Genomic DNA, 25,196 nt, shown 5'->3' on the forward strand with positions numbered 1-25,196 from the left:
TTTCCATACATCCTACTCCATAGCATAAGGCCTTAATAGCACTTTCCCCTTTTAGATAGTAAAGGGTCCTGGCTCCTTTAAGAAGTAAATGACTTGAGGTTCGGCGCATTGCAATGGAGTGTATCAGCAGCAGCAGCTGAAAGGGCTTCACAGCAAGCACAAAGAGGGGCTGCCAGGCCCTCTGCCCTGTGGTTTAATGCTAAGCTCTTGCTGGGTGAGCCCACTATACGTTGAGAAATGGCTTCAGGATTTATTTAGCTCTTATAATAATAAAGGTTTAGTATTTTAGGGCAGAAACATGTGGAAGTGGCCCACAAATAGATACTTTGGAGAAATGATGAAAACCTTTCTGGGCTAGATGGAAATACCTACTGCAGAACACTGTGCTTGAATTACTTATAATATCTATATCTTTTTTTTGTCATGGTAAAATTGGTTCTCACCTCTTTAAACTACTTAATTGTTGGATGATCAGTTGGTTCAGGGGGAGTTTTCCTTGAGAGGTTCAAAATCCTTTATTGAAGGTTAGATTCAGGTTTAGACCTTCCGAGGCCTGCTATCCTAACAATATTTCTTTATTTTCATATATACACATATACAATTTTCATACACACAGAGACACACACACGTATGGTTCTTCTCGCTGATCGTGAGAATCACTTTTTAATACCCAATACAGCTTTTAAGTTGCAAATAGTTGGCATAATTCCAATCAATACAAATACATTTCCAAACTCCTCAGAAAGACATCCCCGCAAATACATTCCTGCAATTCAAAATCACTCTGCTAGCTGGAGACGAGATGCTGGAGCTCGGCCAGATGCAGAATTGGGTGGGGGGTCCAGGACTGGCAGGAGCTCTTGGCAGGAGTAATTCAGAGCAAGCCTTCAGTGGGTTCCCTCTGCTTCCTCCTCACACACCAGCAGGAGATCAAGCTGCAGAAACCCCAAACAAGAGAGGAGGAAGTTAGAAGCCAACATCACAAACCTGTTGATTGGGGGAGAAGGGTGGTGGGCATTAGAAGCCCAGAGCTGGAGAGAATACAAAGATCATCTAATCTAAATTCTGTGCTGAGACCACCAGGCCCCGATGTATCAGAGCAGATTTCAAGTGAAACCCTTAGATATGCCTGCATGGAAAATGCCTCCAGTTGATGGCTCAAGTCAGTGAACCAAGTTGCATGTTTAATAATAGCAATAGCACTTACATTTATATACCACTCTATAGCCGGAGCTCTCTAAGCGGTTTACAATGATTTAGCATATTGCCCCCAACATTCTGGGTACTCATTTTACCGACCTCGGAAGGATGGAAGGCTGAGTCAACCTTGAGCCCCTGGTCAGGATCGAACTTGTAACCTTCTGGTTACAGGGCGGCGGTTTTACCACTGCGCCACCAGGGGCTAATAAGGAAGCAGAAAAGCCACACAGGGAGACTCAGCAGTTTGACCTGGAGGGAGGAGAAATCACTTCTTGAGTATCCTCTCTGGCTCTCCTTTGCATCCTGGGCAGAACCCCCATCCCTGAAGGTGATGGGGGTGGGCATTGCTGCAAGAGCTCAGGCGAGAGAAAAGACGGGCAGACTGAATGGGAAGCAGCTCTCATCCAGTGTGTGGCCCATGTGGTGGTATTCTCTGAGGAAAAGCCTTGAGGTTGGGCCACATTCCCCCCAAAGACCATGGCAACAGCCCTCCCCATTTGGAGATGGATGCCCACCCTCTCAGAGACCCCTTACCTGTGGCAGAGTTGTCGGATCCCTTGTCGCTTGCTGCAAAGGGGAGAAAAGAGAGGGAGTCAGTGCTGCCTGCACTCCAGGGAGGGGGCTACAGTCTCCCCAATTCCTTCCCTCTTTATTCCCCACCTCCCTGCTCTATCTGTTCAGATCTGATTATGCCACAAGCCACTGCAAATACATCATGGACTACAGCTAAGGAGCAGCCGGAAGATCTCCAACTTGCCCAGCCCCACAGAGACAGAGAAGAGCCCCTAGAGTGGTCCCTCCAAATGCACTGTGGGCGTTGTTTGGAGAAGGGCTGGGATTCAAGGGCTTCCCTTTCGATTCTTTTACATGCCATGACCACCTTCCCTTCTCAATCAGCCTGCCGTCCACCTCAATTGGCAAATGTGGGTGGCCCACAGGTTCCCAGGAAAGGGTCAACACTGTAAGAGCACCCTCTGAGCCCTCCCCCAGATCTGGGGCTCTTGCAGGTCAGGCTTTGCCATCTCCACCCTGGGGTCCAAGTGGTATCCCTCTTGCGATCTGCAGCATTTCTCCTTTGTCACAATATCCAGCCATGGAAAGCCTTCCCCATCTCAGTCAGTTCTTAGATGACTGACTGGCTTATCCAGCTGCTGTTTTTTATATCTAACACTACCAATATTTCATGGCTGGAACCCTCAATCATTTGTAATAAGAAAGAAACTGGCTGCTGCTGCTTGCCCTCATGCTCTCCCTGCTTCCCATTGGATGAATGGTTGTGATGTCACGGAATGTTTGCAAAGATTTGAATTTGTCAGAGGCACAAGAGTACACTTGCAAATGCACTGCTTCTGGGGGAAAACTGAATCTCAGTTTGGCTGGCGGAAAACAGGGAGGGACAAGAGAGGATTCTTTGCTGTGCAAGCAGGCAGGCAGATGGAGTAGGCTTCAGCCTGCTTTCTTCTGGCCTCTAGACCCCTTCCCACAACTTCCCAGCCCTCAGAAGGTTGTGGGCTCAGGGCCAAGCCACACGCTACGTTGAACACCTAGTTTGGCCTCACAGGTCTGTCTTTTGCCTACTTTTCACATGGAAAGCGCCCTTATGAGATCATCTTGCTGTCCGTGTGTCCCACAACTTTGCAATGCCTGCACTGATTTGCACCAGATTTGGTATAGGTGTTGTGCCACATACGGACACCTGAACAGCATGGTTTGTGATGACATCATGCACTGCAATCCAAGATGGTGGCCACACACAGAGTGGGCAGATTAGTTTTTACCTGGACTGCTCCTTTTTAAGGAAAATAGCTGCTGGCAAGGCCTGATCAGGCTCTGCCAGGGAAAATAGCAGTCACTGAGAAGGAGGGAGATCTAAATTGGTGAAAGCCAATTTAGCTATTGTTTTTCATAGAAAAAAAAACAGATATTGGCCAAGCCACACCTTTAAATGTATGTGTAGTTATTTGGCCCTGAGAAGCCAGGAATTGGGGACGGGGTGCAGTGGAGGGAGAAGGCCAGTCAGGGGAAGCACGCCGGTACTTTCCTGGGACTCTGCCAGGGAAGGAAGGAGGGCCTCTCTGCAGGCAGCAATCAAGCTGGCAGGGAAGAGGAGGAGGAGGAGGAGGAGGGAGGGCTGTGGAAAAAGGTGCAGAGGAGAGGAGGGTGAAGAAACTCCTGCCTTTGTGACCCTTGATCTTTTCTCCCTCCATTTGGCCAAGCAAGCAAGAAGCCGGGAGTGGGGGTGGGAGGGCTGAACAGAGGTGCACTGAGGTGATTTTGGAGCCTGGGGCTAAAGGCCTTAGAGACATCATCACCCTACACACACACACACACACACTCACACACACAGTATTAACACGAGGGTTCTTGAGGGCCCAAACAGCAACGGAACTTGCAAGAATGTAAGGATATAAAACAGGAATATTTATGCAACTATGCACTAGCAGAAACATTTCAACACACAGCTTAATGTATTCCTTTCCCACATATTTCTTTCCCTGCTCCCCTCACAGTCTTTAGAGCACCCAGCACAGTTCACCATCGCACTCAGCCGCCTGGCACAGTGTGGGCCCAGGGTGTGGCGAACACACACCACCCAGGACAGACTAAAGAGGTCTGGGGGGCCCTGGACTTCAGCCCGGAAGTCTAGGGGTAGGAGTGCTTCTGGGGCTGAATATCTGGCTGGCAGCAGTGACAAGAAATCCACCCAATGGGAAGTGGGGGAGGTGGAGAGCAGCACTTCCTCCAAGGGTTGCCTTGATTGGTCCTCCTTTTTGCCCAGGAAACAGCCGATTCGCTCTCTGCTATTTGGCTCCTGATTGTGCCCAGAGCTCTTTGCCCGGTGAATCTGAATTCAACTGGAGAGAGCAGATCTGAGCAATTGTAGGTCAAGAAATGGCAGACTGGTCTCCGGGGTCACTTGGGGAGACCGCATGATGTCTCCTCTGGGTCCCCTCAGCTGACTCTGTGGCTGCAATGGAGACATCAAGGTCTCCATTGGGAGGGAGAGCAGGTCTTGGGGTAACGAGTGTGATTTTGTTAAGCTGGGGCTGCTTTGGTTTGCATTTGGATGGGTGACTCTACATGAGTGTTGTAAGGAATTCCCCTTAGGGGAAGCAACTCTAGCTCAGATTTAAGTGCATCTGCAGGCTTGCCTGAGGACGGTCCCAGGTTAGAACATAAGAAGAGCCCTGCTGGATCAGGCCCAAGGAGGCCCATCTAGTCCAGCATCGTGTTTCACCCAGTGGCCCACCAGATGCCGCTGGAAGCCTACAATAGAACATATAACAAAAGGGCCATACATGTAAAGAACAGCCAAAAGCTAACAAAAGCCTACAGGCAGGAGTTGAGGGCAAGCCCTACTGCCTGCTGTTACTCCCCTGCAACGCGTACTCAGAGGCATCCTGCCTTTGAGACTGGAGGTGGCTTATAGCCCTCCGACTAGTAGCCATTGATAGACCTCTCCTCCAGGAAGTTATCCAAACCCCTCTTAAAGCCATCCAGGCTGTTGGCTGTCACCACATCTTGTGGCAGAGAATTCCACAAGTAGATTAGGCGTTGTGTGAAAAAGTACTTCCGTTTGTCCTAAATTTCCTGGCAATCAATTTCATGGAGTGACCCCTGGTTCTAGTGTTATGTGGGAGGGAGAAGAATTTCTCTCTCTCCACTTTCTCCACACCATGCATGATTTTATAGACCTCTATCCTGTCTCCCCGCAGTCATCTTTTTTCTAAACTAAATAGCCCCAGGTGGTGTAGCCTTGCCTCATAAGGTTCTACCCCTGATTCTACCCCAGGCACCTCTAGCAGGGCTGGGAGAGACTCCTGCCTGAAACCTCCTTGGAGAGATTGTACTGTCTACTCAGCGTAGACAGTCTTGAGCTAGATGGACCAAGGGTCTCCCTTGGCATAAGGCAGCTTCCTATGTTTCCAAGGTCAGTATGTGGCAAATAACCAGAGGAGGTTCAAGCTCTACAGGGTAAGGAAACTGCCTCTGTCGTCTTGCAACAGAACCCCTAAAGCGACTGCCTCTGTGTGTGTGGCCATGGGGTGTGGCTGTTGGGGTGGGCATGGCCATGGGGGCCATGCAGTGTGTGGAGAGCGGACAGTGGGTGGGTGGGTGAGGGGCAGCAAGACTAAAAGGGGAACGTCTCTGAAGTCCACACCCAGGACTGAACTCCTAGGAAGCTGCCTTTTACCAAGCCCAGCTCAGTGTAGATAGTGCTGAGCTCAGCTTGGTAAAAGGCAGCTTCCTAGGAGTTGAGCTCTGGGTGTGGACTTCAAAGAAAGACTTTCCCCTTTTAGTCTTGCTGCCCTTCACCCACCCACTGGCAGCAAGGGGCTCTCCAGGGTTGCAGGCAGGGCTCCTTCCCAGCCCTACCTGGAGATGCCACAGATTATGCCTGGGGCCTTCCTCATGCAAAGCAGAGACTTTACCCCAAACCACAGCCCCATCCCCTCAGAGGAGCATCTTACAGCAGGCCGTAAGCTCACATGGACTCACTCCTCCAAATGCAAACCAGGGCAGACCCTGCTTAGCAAAGGGAGCCATTCATGCTCCCTACTGCAAGACCAGCTCTTCTCCCCTGGAGGAGGAGTGGTGCTCTTGAGCTGCAAGCCTTTGCTCACCCAGGACACCCCCTGCCTAGAGGGCTCTCTTCCCCCGCTTTCCTCTCTGCTCTTTCCTGACTGCTGATGCTGCTGTTTTAGAGGCCATCCCTCAGCTTCCCTTTCTCTGTGCCAATTATGGCTATCCAGACATAGAAATATTCCATCTGAACACAGAAGCTCTTTGCCTGCTCTCTGTCTAGATCACAGGGCTCCCTTTTGCACAATCCAGCAGCTTTATCACTGATGAGCTAGACATACTGTTTCCTTCCTCCATGTGCTGTTAGGCTGCGCCACCTGCTGGCAATTTGCTGGAAATCCCTGATGAAAACCATGTCTTTTGAGACCACTTTAAAGCTAGCTTAATTTTCAACATGCATGAAGGAAGTAAGCAGGATTAACAGCCTACTGGGCACTTTCCAGGTTAGCCACTCAACAGCGGCAAAATGCTTCAGTGCAGGCAAATTGCATTCAAAATGTAAATAACAAAGCGCCCAGCAGGGGGAGCAGTCTTGCAAAAACTAACAGCCCAAAAAACCAGCAACTTTTTTACACCAGATACATGACGATATAGCACTATATCGCAGCAATTAAATTCGAAACAAGGCATTGGAAATATGAACTGCACCCTGCTGTCAGCGTAGGGACTGCCGTGTCACAGAACAGGAAGTGCAGAATTTTAATTTATTTATTTACATTTATATCCCGCTCTTCCTTCAAGGAGCCCAGAGCAGCGTACTACATACTTGAGTTTCTCCTCACAACAACCCTGTGAAGTAGGTTAGGCTGAGAGAGAAGTGACTGGCCCAGCAGAGATATAGGAACATAGGAAACTGCCATATACTGAGTCAGACCTTTGGTCTATCTAGCTCAGTATTGTCTTCACAGACTGGCAGCGGCTTCTCCCAGGTTGCAGGCAGGAATCTCTCTCAGCCCTATCTTGGAGAAGCCATAAAGGGAACGTGAAACCTTCTGCTCTTCCCAGAGCGGCTCCATCCCCTGAGGGGAATATCTTGCAGTGCCCACACATCAAGTCTCCCATTCATATGCAACCAGGGCAGACCCTGCTTAGCTATGGGGACAAGTCATGCTTGCTACCACAAGACCAGTTCTCCACTCTATGTTGTGACTCCGTTGCAGCATCTAATCTGGAAAGCGCCCTAGTAAACACTATTACGTTGTGCAAAAGGGAGCTATGTGATTTGTACTGAGGAGAGGTAAACATAAACAGCTTCCGTTTTCAAATGGAGTTTTCTGTGTCTAGAAATAGTCTATATCAGGGTTTCTGAATCTTAGGTCCTCAGATGCGGTGGGACTACAACTCCCATCATCCCCACCAGGACCTTTGTGGCTGAGGATGCTGGGAGTTGTAGTCCTACAGTTTCTGGGGACCCAAGGTTAAGTAACCCTGCTTTGTATTTGGAACCAGACAAGGCTCCTTATGATACCCAGACATATTGAGCAGCCTGGCCATTTATGTTCTTGTCATGGAGCTGCCTTACTCAGACTCCTTCATCTGGGGCAGGGGAGTTTTGTGGCTGTCAGCAGCAGCTCCTCTGGGGCCTTCAGGGCCCTCTGAAGTACTCCGGATCCTCACACACTCCTCAGCTGCTCTCTTTATTTATTCTTGTTCTCTTTCCCTGCTTTGCAGAAGAGCTCCGCTAAGGGACTAAACAAATAGGGGTGTGCACGGAACCGCCACACTGCGGTCTGGCACTGGGGTGGGGGGTAGCTTTAAGAGCGGCGGGAGGGTTTACTTACCCCTCCCGCCGCTTTCCCGCTCTGGCGCCGTAATGGTAAGAATAATTGGGGTGGCAGGATACCTCCCTGCCGCCCCTTCCCCGCTGCTGCTCTGCAAAAACTCCCAGTAATGCTTTGCGCGCGCGCACTTGACGTCACTGATGTGTGCGCGCGCAAAGCATTACTGGGAGATTTTGCAGAGCAGCAGCGGGGAAGGGGCGGCAGGGAGGTATCCTGCCGCCCCAATTATTCTTAGCATTACGGCGCCACAGTGAAAAGCAGTGGGAGGGGTAAGTAAACCCTCCCGCCGCTCTTAAAGCTACCCCCCACCCCCAATCCGAACCACCCAGGTCCAGACCGGTCCGGACGCCTTTTCAATGGCCTCCGGACCGGTCCGGGCCCATCCCTATAAACAAACTTCAAAGCATCATAAATTGCAGAAATAAAATAGATATTTCAAAAATAGCACATCAGCAGTAACATAGAACTAAGGACTAGGGAACCCTCTTTCTCCACCAGCCAAGGTTGAGGGATCAGCCTTCCAAAGGCGAGAAGGGAAGGGGCAGCTCAAACTTCTGGGGGAGGGAGAGAGCCTGGGAGAGCCTGGGGGCAGCTACAGAAACGGCCCCACCCCACATACTCAGTGGGCCTTGGCATGTGAATCAGGCCCTCCCCAGCAAATGGCAGAATCCAATGGAATCCAATGCAAGCAGGTGATCCTGAAGACACCCTGGACCCAAACCATGTGGGGCTTTGAAGGTGAGAAGCTGCACCCGGAACTGAACCCAGAAAGAAATGAGGAGCGAAGTGGGAGTCATCAGCCCCTCAGAAGTGGGTCCCAACATTAACTAGGCAGCAGCATTCTGCACCTATTGCATTTATGAAACAGAGATACTGGCTGATATCCAGACCAAATTACTCTTGAGTAGTCCTATCAAAATTGTCATATAGTATAACTCCTCTCAAGAGTACTATGGAGTAATTTGTGATGCTGGACACTGCTTTCCCCCTTAGTATGGCAAAGAAGAAAGAGTCACTCACTTAATGCTGCTTTATAGTCTCTCTGTTGCCGTTTCCCTGCAAAGACAAAATCAGCAAGTCAGAGCTGCACGTAACACAGAGATCATCCAATCCCACCCTTTGCAGAGAGGCAGGGCTCTCAGATCTTAAACCCCGCCCCCCAGGAGAGAAGCAAGGTTGGAGTGGGCTCCGGGACAAAAGCTGAAGAAGGACCCCTGGCTCCTACTCCCAGGGTCCCTGCCGCCTTCACCTCCCTCTCTCCGGTATCTTTGCTGCAAAAGAACATGAACCAACATGCAGTGTAAATTCTGGATTGGAATCTTGGACACAACAATTCCCTGATATAGCTTACACCTCATCTAAACACTAGTGTATAAAGGGTTATTCAGTAGAGGCAGCCCAATTCCTAAGGAATGTTTTTTCTGTGGGGGTGTGTGTGAAGGAAGCCAAGAAAAAACATTATTATGGTTTTACCCCATTCTTTAAAAAGGACCAGATTCAAAAAGGGTCCCTAATCTTCTTTAACTGAAGATATTTTCAGCTGAGTCTCTGTTTCTGGAGGGAAGTGGGAGCTGGAGGAGTGTCAGGCAGCATCCCCTCCTTTCTGCTATTTTTTGTGACTGGTTGGCTGATGCTCAGCAATATTTCCTTTGCTCTTGAGCCTTTCAGGCTGAGGGAGAGATGGGTTCAACCTGAGCACTAGTCAGCCAGTCAGGAGGAAGGAGGGATGCTGCCTGACACTCCTGCCCGTCTCTTCCTGGAAAGATTTTTCTCACTTGAAGCCAAAATGAGTCCTCTAATCAGGAGACAGTAGCATGCCAATTGGTCAGGGAGGAGGGAGATGGAGAGCAAAAGCAAGCTGTCGCACAGTTGGTTGCCCCCCTCTATTCTCTGCATAATCTCCAGGGAAAGAGATCCCCGATACCTGTTAATGATCAAGTTCAGATGGCTTTCTTAGTCTCATCCCCAAGCCTGCTCTGCTCCAATGTAACTGGAGTGCCTCTGGGCCTTCACTCTGGGACACTGGAGGAGAACTCAGAGCAGCATCAGAAGAACTGGGCTGGGTAGGGGGAGGCAGCTGTGGGAGCACAGACTTGAGTACAGAAGTGCCCCCACATGGAAATGAGTGGAGGCTATTGCAGCTCAAGATAAGTTGTGTACTGAGACACAGAGTGGCATATGGAGGCCTTTGGAGGCTCATGGCGGAGGCTGCCAGGAGAAAGAGGAAGGGAGTGGGGAGAGACAACTCAGTCCATACCCCCAGTCAGGGCATCATCAAAACCTTCCAAGATAAGAGGGTTTATGGGGGGAAAGGGAGCATTTTATGAGTCAAGGACTATATTTAGGCAAAATGCACCTTCCACGGAAGTCCCTGGGATTAAATTCAAAGTAGTGTTTAGGAAACAGGTGAAGATCTGGCTAGCTATACTTTCTCATCCCCACTTAAATCTGGATGGTGGGAGCTGAATTTTGTAGCTTCCCAGCAGAGGATTATTTAACTACCCAATAGAGAGAATCTTGCTTCTAAAGCACAGGGGTGGACTAGATCGCCTTTGAGTACTTTCTAGCCCATGTAACATTTGGGTATCCTTGGGGGCTGGGTAGCCCCAGGCTTTGAGGCACGAGCTCCCCCTGCCAGGAAACCTGTGCCACAAGCACTTTCTTGATTTATGTAGCTCCATCTGCATGGCATATTACCCAAAATGAAAAGGCAGTTCTCTGCCCCAAGGAGCTCACAATCTAGGCACACACATGACCCAGTAAATGCACTCAAGAGGTTACTTACTGATGTAGAGGACGATGCCAGTCACCAACAGAACAGCAGCTGCCACTGCCAAGATGGCTCCCACAATGACTCCCACAGGCAGAGGGGCTGAAATGGGACAAACACACACCGATTGAATCAGAGGGCAGCAGTTCTCCCCGGCCTCATCAGAGACCCTTTAACTGGAGAGACGCCAAGGACCACACTGGGGAGCCCCTCCCCAGGCAAACCCCTGGGCTACGGCCCCCACCCCCTGGACTGCCCTGGATAGAGCAGGATTCCCTCTCCGGGGAGGCCCACCAGAGCCCAGCCTCAAAGTCCTTCAGGTAGGCTTGCAAAGCCTTGTCGTTGAGAAAGGCCTGGACTTGCCTCATCTTCATTTTATCCCCCATTCAAGCCATCCTGCATAGCCATAAAACCTGCAAGATTCTTCTTCCGGCTTCCCAGGACCACTCAGCCCCACCCATCCCCTTGGAAGAGGCCACATCCCTCCTCCCACCTTGACCGGCTTCTTTGCACCCCAAGATACACTCGGGGGCCTTCTGGGAGCTGCTTGTGTAGCCTCTGATGCTGCTGAAGCGGTTCCCTTGGGGTAGAAGCCATGGGCTGCCTCGCAGAGGAGGATCTCCAGCCCATCCCTGCCGGCCTTGCATGTCACCTCACTGTGATGCGGCTGAAGCGGTTTCTTCTGGGATTCCCCTCCTTCCTCCATGGTAAAATAAATCACTCCCCATAACCTACCAAGAACCCCACCCCGCTCTCTGACAAACCAGCCAGGCCCCTCTGCCCTCCCTCCTCGGTGTCTCACCAGAGTCCTCCCAGACGAAGTATCCAGGCTCCTCCAGGCTGTCGTGCCTTATGCGGCACTGGTAGCGGCCCCTGTCCTTGGGGTCCATCTCAACGCTGAGCCAGGTGTGGTAGGTCCCATCCGAGTTGGGGCTGACACTCTCACGGAGCGTGTCCTCAGTCCAGACTTCCCCGTCCTTCGTCCAGTCGATCTCAATCTCCTTGGGGTAGAAGCCGTGGGCCCGGCAGATGTGGGTCTCCATGCCGTCACTGCCTGCCTTGCGTGTCACCTTCACTGCTGGGGGCTCTGTGGAAATGACATAATTGGTCTATGTTTAGATAGCAGCTTCCCACTGACTGGAAGGGTGGATGCTGTCGTTTTAATAGGAGGAAGGAGAAAATCTGGTTCTTTTTCTGCCTCTGTCAGCTTTTGTGCTACCATAGCCAAGACTCAAAAACTAGCGACTGGTTCAAAATAAAGAATCATTGGAGGGATCAACAGTGCTCCAAGGTTTCAGGCAGGAGAACCATTTCCCAGCCCTACCTGGAGATGTAGCCAGGGATTGAACCTAGGATCTTCTGCATGCAAAGCCTCCACCTATGGGAGGACTGGGGCTCAGTAGAAGATCCCCTGCTTTGCATGCAGAATGTCCCAGTTTCCAGCTCTGGGAGCATCTCCAGGTAGGGCTGGGGAAAGAGAGACCCCCTGCCTGGAACTTTGGAGAGCTGCTGAGGTCAGTGTAGACCCGTGATCTTCACTATTTTTAAAGTGGAGACTGCAGCTGCTGAGAGGGCCCGGTCTGCAGAGTGGGGGTTGGGACTGCAGCCAAAACCAAGAGGAACCGTTCTGTGGAGGGGAAGAGAGGGAGAGCAAGAGCGCAAGGCCAGTGGCTGCGGCCACAGCAACAGGATGAAGAGAGCAACAGCCAGAGGTGCACGTAGGTAATTTGGGAGCCTGGACCTAAAGGCCTTTGGAGGGCCCCCTCCCCTGCAAATTAAGCAGCATCATGCTCGGCCAGGCGACCAAGGATTTGGGGGGCCCTGAGACTGTGGAGGCCCTGGACTTTGGGCCCAAAGTCCAGGGGTAGGAGCGTCTCTGGCAACAGGACATGCAGTGGCAACATAACGAGGAGGAGGTGAGCAAGAGTGAGAGAGTGCAGTGGCAGCAGGAGAGAGACAGACAGCAGGCATGGCCACAGGAGGAGAGGGCAGTGGGGCAGGAGAGAGAACAACAGCAGGCACACCGTGACAAATAGCAAGAGGGTGTGAGTGTGGTGGCTGAGAGAGAGCAATAGCATATGCAGCAACATGAGGAGAGCTTGAGAAAGAAAGAGCGAGTGAGGTAGCTGCAGTCATGGCGGGGCAGGAGGGAGAGAGTGCGGCAGCCGGAGGGGAGCAAGAGGGAGAGAGAAAGCATGTGGTGGTTGAGGGGAACAGAGGTGGCAGTAAGAGGAGTGGGAGAGGCAAGCCAGAGGCTACCACCGGGGTCTCTGCAGGCTGCCATTGCCCTGTGGGCTGTAGGGGTGTGCATGGAACCGCAGAGCTGTGGTCCGGCACTGGGGTGGGGGGTTCCATTAAGGGCGGGGGGGCTTTACTTACCCCTCCCGCGCTTTCCACCTTTGGCGCCATAATTATTGTAAAAATCCCGGCGGCAGGATCCCTCGCCGCCCGCTTCAATCCAGGACGATGGCTCCTCCGTGGTTAAAAAATCGGGCAGCAGGATACTTCCCTGCCGCCCCCTTGAAGACCCTGCTGCTGCCGCTCCCTTGAAGCCCCCTGCCGCCCCCTTAAATCTCGCCCCAGACCCGACCGCTCCTTCTCTAGAAACGGGCAGGCGGCAGGGGGATGTCCTCCCGCCCCCTTCCCTGCCGTCTGCAAAAGTCTTCTGCATGCGCAGAAGGAGTGGTCGGGTCCGGGGCAAGATTTAAGGGGGCGGCAGGGGGCTTCAAGGGGGCGGCAGCAGCAGGGTCTTCAAGGGGGCGGCAGGGAAGTATCCTGCTGCCCGATTTTTTTACCATGGAGGAGCCATCGTCCTGGATTGAAGCGGGCGGCGAGGGATCCTGCCGCCGGGATTTTTACAATAATTACGGCGCCAAAGGTGGAAAGCGCAGGAGGGGTAAGTAAAGCCCCCCCGCCGCCCTTAATGGAACCCCCCACCCTACCCTTCCGAACCCCGAACCGCCCATGTCCGGACCGGTCTGGAGGCCAGTAGAATGGCCTCCGAACCGGTCCATGCACATTCCTAGCGGGCTGCACAATGAAGAACAGAGGAGTAGACTGTACTGAACCAAATGGATCAAAGGTCTGATTCCGCATAAGGCAGTTTCCTATGTAACCTATGGGGAGGTGGGAATGGGTAGAGCAAAGTGACGCCTGTGATTAAAATCTGAAGAAATGCACAGCCGGTTTCCGTCTCTGGGAAGGGGTGTTAATGCATATTGCATATGGAGAGCTTATACAGGTGAAACTCGGAAAATTAGAATATCGTGCAAAAGTCCATTAATTTCAGTAATGCAAATTAAAAGGTGAAACTGATATATGAGACAGACGCATTACATGCAAAGCGAGATAAGTCAAGCCTTAATTTGTTATAATTGTGATGATCATGGTGTACAGCTCATGAAAACCCCAAATCCACAATCTCAGAAAATTAGAATATTACATGGAACCAAGAAGAAAAGGATTGTAGAATAGAACAATATCGGATCTCTGAAAAGTATACAGTGTACTGTGCTTGATTGGCCAGCAAACTCGCCTGACCTGACCCTATAGAGAATCTATGGGGCACTGCCAAGAGAAGGATGAGAGACATGAGACCAAACAATGCAGAAGAGCTGAAGGCCGCTAATGAAGCATCCTGGTCTTCCATAACACCTCATCAGTGCCACAGGCTGATAGCATCCATGCCACGCCACATTGAGGCAGTAATTGCTGCAAAAGGGGCCCAAACCAAGTACTGAATACATATGCATGCTTATACTTTTCAGAGGTCCGATATTGTTCTATTCTACAATCCTTGTCTTCTTGGTTCCATGTAATATTCTAATTTTCTGGGATTGTGGATTTGGGGTTTTCATGAGCTGTACGCCATGATCATCACAATTATAACAAATTAAGGCTTGACTTATCTCGCTTTGCATGTAATGCGTCTGTCTCATATATCAGTGTCACCTTTTAATTTGCATTACTGAAATTAATGGACTTTTGCACGATATTCTAATTTTCCGAGTTTCACCTGTACTTGCAATGCACATTGTATTACTGCATTTTCAGCAGTGGTTGTGCTTTATGGCAAGAAGCTTCAACCTGGCACTACCATAGACAGTGGCTACCCTGTAGGGTGTGCATGGACTGATAGTGGTGGTTCAGTCCCAATTCAGACTGCAAAGTGGCTTGGCCGGTCGAGCCATTCAGACTGGCCTGGTTCACAGCAAACCAGTTCGATCACGAACTGGTCCCTGCACACCCCTACTAGACTGAGACTATACAGAGGGCTGGTTTCTGGAGACTTTAGTCCAAAGCAACCTCTACCCGACAACCTGCGATATTAGTGTTGGGCTGCACTGCAGGGTTGTTTTAAGCAACTCTCAGCTCAATACCTAAACGGCAATAGGATGATCACAGAGGGCTTGGCACTGGGATTTGCATTAGAAGGGCTAGGTCTAAAGGGTTAAAACCTTTAAAAGCCTCACATTTTTGAACTTGAAAGACCACCCAAGTTTGAACAATTCTGTTTGCTGCTACATTTTCTTTTGGTGGTGGTTGGACTGCTGCCCATTCCAAGCTGTGCTGAAATCCTGGATTTCTCCTCTGAGTTCAAAGGGCAGCTCTCCCTTCCATCCTTGAAGCTATTTACGTAAGAACATAAGAGGAGCCCTGCTGGACCTCCAGCATCCTGTTTCGCACAGTAACCCACCAGATGCCCACAGGCAAGAGGGAAGGGCATGCTCTCTCTCTTGCTGTTACTGCCCTGCAACTGGTATTTAGAGGCCTCTTGCCTCGGAGGCTGGAGGTGGCCCCAGAGCCACCCGACTAGTAGCCAGTGATAGACAAATAGCTTCCTCACTGTGAACCAAGAAGTTTCCTATGCAGACAAGTTAAAGCCCCCTCTGCTCTCTGTGTGTTTCTACAACAGACTCCAAGCAACTTTAATGTTCAGCAATAGATGCTCTTTTCAGGGACAAGCCAGTGGCTGTTTTCATTGGCTCAGGAGGGCACAGTGAGAGTGCCAGGGTCAACAAAAAAAAGCTGGAATAAGTTATGAGGTTCACATGACTGCACCCATCTAAGCTTTTCCTGACAGCTACCACCGATAAATAGTTTCCCTCCATCATCCTGGCTGAGATCAGCCGCTATCTGCCTCCCAAGACCTGAATTCATCTGCAGCCATTCATTCCACCTGGCTACAGCTCAGGGAGAAGTCAGAATGGGATTTTATCTTATTTTTGTTTATGTTTGTAAGCCAGAAGGTGGGTACAAAAAACCCTGACAAATGAATTTAGTTTAGCACTGGCATGTCTGATTGTTTTGTTGTTTGCAGAACACAACACTGACTGACTGATTGATGGATTAAGTGCAGTCAAGTCGGTGTCGACTTTTAGTGACCACATCTAGATTCTCTCCAGGATGATCTGTCTTCAATGTGGCCTTTGAGGTCTCTCAGTGGTGCATTCATTGCTGTTGTAATCAAGGCCATCCACTTTGCTGCTGGCCGTCCTCTTCTTCTCTTTCCTTCCAATTTCCCCAACATTATGGACTTCTTGAGGGAGCTGGGTTTTCACATAATGTGTCCGAAGAATGATAGTTTGAGCCTGGTCATTTGTGCCTCATGTGAAAATTCTGGATTGATTTGTTCTATGATCCATTTGTTTGTTTTCCTGGCTGTCCATGGTATCCTCAAAAGTCTTCCCCAGCACCAAAGTTCAAAAGCATCAATGCTTTCTCTTTCTTGCTTCTTCAAAGTACAGCTTTCGCAACCATAGAGTGTCACGGGGAAAACCATTGTCCCAACAATTATAATCTTTTTAGGTATAGACACATCACAACATCTAAATATTTTTCCAAAGCCTTCATTGCAACCCTACCAAGTGCTAGTCTGCAGCGTATTTCTTGACTGCTGGATCCTTTACTGTTGATGGTGGATCCTAAAAGGCAGAAGCTATCCACCACTTCAGTGTCTTCATTGTCAATTCTGAGGCTGGTTGCTGTACCCATTGTTGTTACTTTAGTCTTCTTGACATTTAGTTGTAGTCCCATTTTTTCACTGTGCTCCTTGACTTTCATTACTAGAGCTTGCAGATCATCCGCATTCTCAGCTATCAGAGTGGTGTCATCAGCGTAGCGCAGGTTATTGATGTTTCTTCCTCCAACTTTAAAACCACACTCATCTTCTTTCAATCCAGCTTCTCTCAATATATAAAATGAATAAATAAGGAGAAAGTATACAGCCTTGTCTTTCTCCTTTGCCGACCTGGAACCAGTCTGTTTCACCATGTTCCGTCTGGACTGTGGCTTCCTGTCCTGTGTATAGGTTTCTCATGAGAACAATGAGATGTTCTGGGACACCCATTTTCCTAAGGATATTCCACAACTTGACATGGTCGACACAATCAAAGGCTTTTCTGCAGTCAATAAAGCACATATTGACTTCTTTCTGGTATTGTTTGGCTTTCTCAATTATCCAGCGTGCATCAGCAATGATGTCTCTTGTTCCTTGGCCTTTTCTGAAAAAAGTTTGAATGTCTGGCATTTCCCTTTCCAAGTAGGTTCCTTCCTGAGGTCTTTATCTTTTTTTGACTTTGGCTCCTCTCCTCTTCTTGGCAATTTCCACTGTCTGTTCTGACATCCATTTTGCTTTCTTCTGTTTCTTGGTCTTTGGCAGTCTCTTCACACATTCATCCTTAACAACTTCTTTGATTTCATTCACCAGTTCCTTTGTTTCCCGATCAATGATGTTCAGAACTTCAAAGCGGTTCCTGATGTTCTCCTTGAAAATGGCGGGTACATTCTCAAGATCATATCGTGGAGGCTGGATAGCTTTGTTTTCCCACTTTAACTTGACTCGGAACCTGCACATGAGCAGTTCGTGATCTGTTCCACAGTCAGCCCCGGCCATGTCCTTGCTGATATGACTGAGTTCTTCCAGCTCCTTGCACCAATAATGTAACCAATTTGATTTCTATGTACTCCATCTGGTGATGTCCATGTGTATAGGTGCCGCTTTTGTTGTTTGAAGAATGTGTTAGCAATGAAGAGATCATTGGCTTGGCAGAAACTATTAAGTTGTTCTCCTGCTTCTTTTCTGTTTCCTAGGCCATATAGGCCGACTGTGTTTTCTTCCTTACCTTTTTCAACTTTGGCATTCCAGTCTCCAACCACCACCAGCACATCTTGCTTGCATGTTCTGTCGATTTCAGACTGAAATTGAGCATAAAACTTATAAACTTCCTCTTCTTCTGCATCAGTCGTTGGGGCATAGAGTTGAAGAACTGTCGTGTTAAAGGGTTGTCCATGAAATCTAATTGATATTAGTCAGTCACTGACCACATTGTACCCAAGTACTGTCATTGCTATATTCTTCCTGACTATGAAAGCAACACCATTCCTTCTTTGTTTCTCGTGTCCTGAGTAGTAAATGGTATGATTTTCTGACTGAAAGTGTCCCATTCCAGTTCATTTTAGTTCACTGATGCCCAAGAAGTCAATCTGTAGTCAATTCAGTTCATCTTTCACTGTGTCGAGCTTTCCCATATTCATGCTTCTTATGTTCCACGTTCCTACTGTAATTCTGTCTTTGCAGCTTCGGATTTTCTTTACCTACACGGCAACATCAACTGCTAGACATCCAAAAGGCTTTAATCTAACCTCATCATAAACACGATCGGTACTCTGAGAGATCCTCAGCTCTTCTTCAGTAGCATATTGTGTACCATCCGACCTGAGGGGCCCATCATCCAGCACTACATCGACAATCATTCCATTTTGTCTATCCATGTGGTTTTCTTGGTAAAATACAGGAGTGGTTTACAATTGCCTTCTCCCACGCAGTATGAAATGATGCCTTTATCGATGTCACTGAAGTGATTGTCTGCCTCCAGCACCTTCCTATATCACTGCTGCCCAATACAGGTGCTTGTTTGCTTTAGCTGGGCAGCTGGGATGACCTTCGCGCTTCGGGTGACCCAACTGGGTGTATACCTCCCGACGTACTTCACTCATCCCTCCCAGGAACACCCCTCACCGCCACCACGATGAGGCAGCATAGCAGGACTTGGGGGGACACAACACTACCCCACTCCAATCTGAAATGGTCCAGGCCAGGCAGGACACCACCATGTGACAGCTCTGTGTGTCACATGTGTTTCTGGTGCCTTCAGGCCAAGCAGCAGGAGATGGCAGCGTGGGCTATACAATTGCTGACCACAGGTGGTGGAGGTGGGAGATTAATTTCATTTTGCGGGGTGTAAGCCCACACCAAACAGAAACGTAAGACAAACTATTTCCAGCTCCTCCCCCTCTGTTGTGTTATGATTTGCCTTTTAGAAACATAACCTGGAAAAGCATTCAGAAAATGAAATTCCAGCTATAGTTGGAACTGCTACAGTTCCAGATTTCGTCCACCAGAGGGTGAGAGAGGCTGTGGAGAAGTATAACCAGCCCTCCACCCATAAACACTGCCCCTCTCCCCCTCACCTTTCCTCAGCAGCGTCTCCTTCCCGTAGTCCAGGTATTTCTGGAGCCACTCAATGCATTCCTCCTCCAGGTAGGACTTCAGGTAATGGTTAGCATCCGAGTCCTTGTCCAACCTCCTCTTGCTCTCTTGGGCTGGAACGTCATTTGCCATCCAGGTGCGGGTCTCCTTGTCGAAGCTGAGGAAGTCCCTCCCATCATAGCTGAGCTGCCGAAATCCTCTTTTGTACCCATCTTCGCATAGCTCACAGCCGTACATCTGCTGCAAAGTGTGAAAACCTGAGAGAGACGCAAGAGGTGAGGAAGCATCAAGAGTCAAAGCAGGGCCTTCTCTCCTCCCCAACCTTCTCTGCAGGGTCTGATCTCACCCATCTCTATCTCTGTTACTCTGGACTTTACCTCCAGTCTGCTCCTCCCACTCCCTGAATGAGAGAAATGAGGAGGGGGAAGTGAGTTGGGGTATATCATGAAAGAGGGCGGTTTGCCATTTCCTCCCTCCACTGGGGTTCCATCAGACCCAGAATGAGAAGGCAAAAAGACTTTTGCTCCCTGCATCACATTATGCCTCTCTGGGGGAGGGTCCTGCTGTGCCCTCTTCCAATCCAATAAGCTGCTTCTTAACAGGACTAAAACCACGAAGGGGTGTTTTGGGAAAGAATTTTGCCCATGATAGAAAAGGGCAGGCCCAAGGGATGGCCCCCTGCAATTCCCAGCCCCCACATCACCTCTCCAAATCCCAAGGCTTCCAATAAATAGTAGCCTCCTGCCTGCATCAGCATTAGAAAATAATCAGCATTTGGTGATGTATTGGTTTCAACATTAAACAAATAACTGTGTAGGTTCAGAATTTTTAATTCATACTCCATATATTTTGAATCTTTCATAATATTCAGAGATGTCAATCCCTTTCACATAACACCCTTGGGAGTAACCCCCACTGAACTCACATGAACCGATTCTCAAGTCAAAATGCATTAGACTGGGCTGTAAGTTTGCTAAAATATCACTCTCGTCTGCGGCCTACAGTACTGAAAAGGAAATGCAAGAGATATGTACGGGTCTCTTTTCAGATTACTGCATTCTGGAATTTCACCTCAGCAGAAGCCCTATGCAGATGTTTTAGTAAAGCCACTGAGCTCATGTGCAGCAACTAAAGTGGGGCCAGTCCTCCCTGTCAGCGTGCCACTCTTCATGCCATCTGAAGAGGCAAATGTGTGCACAGGTGCTTCCGTGAAAGGGAGGCTCAGGCACAGGCTCCTGATCACAGAAGCGCCTGCAGTCACGGATGGGGTGCTCACCTCTTCAGACAAATGCCTAACCGTGAGAGGTGACTGACAGGACCAGGGTGGGACTTCCGCCCCCACTTTAGCTGCTGTACACGAATACAGCAGTTGTACTAAAATGTCCAAATAGGGCTAGAGAGCCATCTTTCCCATTTGACTTTCTCCTCTGCTTGTCACAGAAAGGAAATCACCCACCTCCTCAATTTGTCCAGCCCCTTTTCAAGCTCAGCAGGCAAGAGGGCTTTTTATTGGCATTTTCCATACAGTGAGTTCCACCGTATGGATTATGAACATGCCCATCTTTTAAAGAGATGCACCTTTCTTTAAAAAAAAATAAGTGGGGCCAGGGGCGGGTGGCAGAATGAAAAGGATCATGACTATCCTCGGTGTTATCAGGCAACCTCCCCTCCATCTTGGAATTTAGTTTAGACCCTAAGTCATGCATGCATCCTGAACCAGGGCAAACAGCCTGGTGAGGCAAAGCACCTGCCTTGAGGCCAGAGGCAGAGCAAGCTCCAGAGGGGCCTGTGTTCAAGAGTTGAAGTTGGGCCCCTCTCCTCTTAGGAACACAGGAAGCTGCCATATACTGAGTCAAACCATAGGTCCATCTCACTCAGTATTGCCTACACAGACTGGCAGCAGCTTCTCCAAGGCGGCAAGCAGGAGTCTCTCTCAGCCTTATCTTGGAGAAGCCAGGGAAGGAACTTGGAACCTAGATGCTCTTCCCAGAGCAGCTCCATCCCCTGAGCGGAATATCTTACAGTGCAAACACTTCTAGTCTCCCTTTCGTATGCAACCAGGATGGACCCTGCTTAGCTTAAGGGGACAAGTCATGCTTGCTACCACAAGTTATTGTTGTGGCACCACAAGCACCACCTAATTTTTTAAAGAAGACTTTCCTTCTAACTCCCTCCTGCTATAGGGGTGGCAGGCAGCAAGCATCTCACTGCTGCTGCCTGGAATATCCTGAGTAAAATCAATTCTCCAGTTAAAGTCATCATCTATATCAACTGAATATAACATCATCCATAAGAAACCTTTAAGCACTGTAACCACTAAGCTTAACCCACTGTCAAGTTGTCAAATGCCAATTTCAAAGTTATATCTGTAACCTCCAGCCTCAGAGGCAAGATACCTCTGGAAACCAGTGGCAGGGTAGCAACAGCAGGAAAGAGGGCATACCCTCACCTCTTGCCTGCGGGCTTCTCAGAGGCATCTGGTGGACCACTGTGTGAAACAAGATGCTGGACTAGATCGACCATTTGACTGAGCCTATGGCAGACAGAGCAGCGCTCTCCTTCGGTCAGACAGAAAGAGAATATGGGGTTGGGGGCAGGGGATTCCTTAGTGCCTCCACTCACCTCCACTCTGATTGTAGCGATTCTGCAGGATCACCAGGTCTGCTCTGAACACCACCTCATACCTCTGTGAGAGATCAGTCTGTGCATCAAAGTACCAGGGATCTTCCTCCTCTACTTTGTTCATCCAGGCAGCTTGAGGCAGATACTTCCTGGTGTTGCTGTCATACTGAACAAAGAGCTGGTCATCCACAAACCCCAGAATGCTGAGCTGGGGCAGTCCCTGGCCAGGCTCTGACAGTGCAGTGTAGAAATACTTCACAGAGTGGGAAGAGGAGCCTGGAAAGGGGACAGAGAAGGGCAGCAAAGTTGGGGGGGGTGTAGAAAGGGCTCCCTTAGAAACCTGTTTCTCACTTGACCTTACATGCCCCTGGCTTTGAACTTCTCTTTGTTCAGGGCAGGAAGTTCACACATATATCCTCACAGTCACATACCACATCCCCTACTTATTAAAGCCATTTCACATCGGGAGATGGGCAGTTTAACTGGATTTCCAACATCCTGGGACAGCTTTTCTCCCTTGCACCTCCAGCTCCTTAATCTCCCCAGGGATGTCAGTCTGTGGAGCTGGGGACTTGGGCAATATGGAAGCCTTTGCTTCCCAATGGACAGATATATGGCAGTTGTCCCAACCCTCCCAGCACAGGAGCTTGAAAAGTCAATTACGATGGTGTTGGTTGCTTTTTTTACATCTAACACGAGTTCTGATGCTATGATAAGATTCTGCTTGTAAGTACATTCATAAGTCCTAAGCCCAGTGTCAGGAGATAGCAAAAACATTTGATATGTTTTTTTATACTTGTACTTTTCCTCTACCACCCTTGATCCTTGTTCCCTCTACTTTACTAAATATCTTCCTATAGGTGGATTTAATGGGCTGGATGTGCACGTTTTGAATATGAGAGGAAGGGTCTCTCTCCCACATATCTGTCAATTGGTCATTCTACCTGATCAGAGAACAGAGAGGGGTGAATCTGGCAAGGTCTCACTTTGCGGAAATGGAGGAGGCTACAGGGGCCAGTAATAACACCCATGAGGCTAAAGGTACTCCTTACAGTGCCTCTCGTTGGAGTAATTAAAAAGAGATGGCGGCAGCTACCCCAAGGCATCTGCAGCTGGGGGTCTCTCCACTGAGGAGACTCTGCATGCCGGGGTTTGCATAAGCAGGGTGGCGGGGTTTGCATAAGCAGGGAGGATATCACAGGAAGGAGAGAGGGATCCCCAGAAGGCCAAAGAAGAGAGGGAGGCATAAGAGGGAGCAGGAGGTGGGCAAAACAGCATGAGTGGGAGGGGGAGGGAAAGTATTGGTGGAAGAGGCAAGAAAGATTCTTTGGCCGGCAATGAGGAAGCAAAGGACAGGGGGCAGAAAGTGTAGAACACCCAATATTGGCAGGATGAACATCTGCAGGGAGAGGCTTCCTACCACTTTTCCTTCTTGTCAGAGTTTTCCATTAAGAAGGGCTTCCACCTCCCCTGCTCTGATGCAAAGCAAAAATTTCACTGCACTAATTTTGTACCTTATTTAAATGCTTTCCATTAAGTGGTACCTACAGATCCCAGTCAGATCTGCAGAATGGGATGCATGTGCATAGGGTATGTATGGGTTTCCAGAGAGGACAATCCATGCTTTGCTCCTCAAGCCAAGTGGAGAGTCCAGTTCATTAAGGAAGGATTCAAGAGAGAACAAGATCATGGGATGCTCTAGCTAGCAGAACTGGCACAGGGTGGAGAGACCCACTGTGACTCAAGGAAAAGCCTTTCTTGCGCCTACTTCTTGTTGCTCAGGAGCTCTTTGCTTCTCCCACCCTGAAGCCATTACTCTCCGACAACGCATATACCTGTGTGCTAAGCACTGTACAGAATGAACACAGTAGTGATTCCTCACCGGCTCACAAAATATCCTTTTGACAGGAGAGAAACAGGGACTGAGTTTGGATTAGCAGACAACCATTATGAAGCTCCATCAAAACATTTCATTCCCAAGGAATTGCATCATGGAGATACCTTGAACTCCTCAAGGGACACAAAGCTGCATCCAAGAGCAAGAGGAGCCACTGGGGTGAACCCATCTCAGTCTGAGGCTGAGTTCTCCTGCTACACTCCTGCATTCTGCTAGAATCCATGATCCGTTTACACCAGTGGGGGAAACACGCCCCCCCCCCGGAAATTCTCAGCAAGAGCTATGATTGGGAGGTGGGGGGAGCGGGCTGTAGGATATTAGGCCAATAGGAAAATTTTACTACAATTCTGTCCAGGGTTGCTGGACAGATGTTAAAATGTTCTTCAACCACTAGAAAAAACTACTCAGTTTGGCTCGTTACTAGTTTACCACCTAAAAGGAACATTGGCTTACCGTGAAGGTTCTTTTTCCCTGAAGTAGGAGAGCCTCAGTACGGGTAGTGCACTGCGCATGCCCGAGACAGAACTGGACCATGTGACTTGATTGTGGGCGGTACCGCCTCCTAGTCCCAGTTCCAGGACTGTAGAGCGATGGATAGACAAGGTCCATGGAGGAAGAGCTCAGTGTGTGCGAGTCTAGAAGACATAAATCTATAGAAATGGAAACAAGGAGACTAGAGCAAGAATTAGGTAAGTCGGACAGTAGAAGGCCCAGAAAAATTAGCCCTCTAAAAATCCCTGAGAACCGGCTATATACCACAAGGGATACCCTCCCAGCGACAATGAGACGGTTCTGGAAACCTGCAGATACATCCGGGTGGGCCTGAGGCTCTCCTACTTCAGGGAAAAAGAACCTTCACGGTAAGCCAATGTTCCTTTTTCCCCTGAGTAGGAGAGCCTCAGTACGGGACATGCCCAAGCTGATGGATAATGCCCCCGGGTGGGAAGGATGAATTCAAACGACTTGCTGCAGAACCGTGCGGCCAAATGCCGCCTGGTGTTCAGAAAAGCTTGAGATTTTATAATGACGGATGAAAGGCGTTACTGACGACCATGTGGCGGCCCTACAGATTTCAGCTAAAGGAATGTGAGCTGCGAAGGCTGCCGATGTAGCTACGCTTCTAGTGGAATGGGCTGTGACTCTGCCCGGTGGAGGGAGGTGAAGAGCTTCGTACGCGAGCAGGATACAGGCTCTGATCCAGCCAGCTAACGTGGCTTTGGTTACCTTCTTCCCGAGGAAGGGAAGATAAAAGGAGACGAAGAGTGAATCAGTCTTGCGAATCTCCCTGGTCCGTCTTAGGTACATACGAAGCGCCCTGCGGACATCCAGATTGTGCCACAATCGTTCGGTGGGGTGCGTTGGGTCCGGACAGAAGGAGGGAAGGACGATCACCTGGGCTCTGTGAAAGGTAGAATTGATCTTGGGAAGGAAGGTTGGATCCAGATGTAAAGTAACTGAGTCTGATTGAAAAATGCAAAATTCCTTCTTTGCCGATAGAGCGCTTAGTTCTGAGATCCTGCGGGCCGACGTGATGGCAACCAGAAAAAGAGTCTTATAGGTCAGAACTTTCAAGGGAATAGAGTCGAGTGGTTCAAAGGGCGGTTTTGTAAGGGCATTGAGGACCCGGTTGAGGTTCCAAGACGGAAATTGTTTGATGGGCACCGGGGCAATATTGTTTGCCCCTTTCAAAAACCTTGAAATGTGTGGATGGAGAGAATGGTGACCAGATGAGAAGGATGAAATGTCCAGGACCGAGGCCAGGGCGGAAGCCTGCCGCCTCAGAGTGCTGGGGTGTAGTTTAAGGTCCAGGCCCCGCTGTAGAAAGGCCAGGACTTCCGGTACCCCTGCCTC

General features: G+C 49.5%; 1 protein-coding gene across 2 annotated transcripts in view; it reads right to left on the reverse strand.

Moving 5' to 3' along the window:
• Window positions 1-634: 634 nt before the first annotated feature.
• Window positions 635-25,196, reverse strand: part of LOC128347538 (class I histocompatibility antigen, F10 alpha chain-like) — a 41,939-nt gene continuing 17,377 nt past the window's right edge. For both annotated transcript variants that reach the window (XM_053302459.1, XM_053302458.1), the window contains exons 2-8: window positions 21,449-21,724; window positions 18,808-19,083; window positions 11,138-11,422; window positions 10,351-10,437; window positions 8,586-8,621; window positions 1,735-1,767; window positions 635-935 (exon numbers count right to left, since the gene is read on the reverse strand). In XM_053302459.1, the coding sequence (XP_053158434.1) occupies window positions 931-935; window positions 1,735-1,767; window positions 8,586-8,621; window positions 10,351-10,437; window positions 11,138-11,422; window positions 18,808-19,083; window positions 21,449-21,724 (998 nt within the window). In that variant the 3' untranslated portion in view covers window positions 635-930. The remainder of the gene's footprint in view (window positions 936-1,734; window positions 1,768-8,585; window positions 8,622-10,350; window positions 10,438-11,137; window positions 11,423-18,807; window positions 19,084-21,448; window positions 21,725-25,196) is intronic.

This window comes from Hemicordylus capensis, chromosome 2, assembly GCF_027244095.1.
Source record: "Hemicordylus capensis ecotype Gifberg chromosome 2, rHemCap1.1.pri, whole genome shotgun sequence".
Classification (NCBI taxonomy): Eukaryota; Metazoa; Chordata; class Lepidosauria; order Squamata; family Cordylidae; genus Hemicordylus; species Hemicordylus capensis.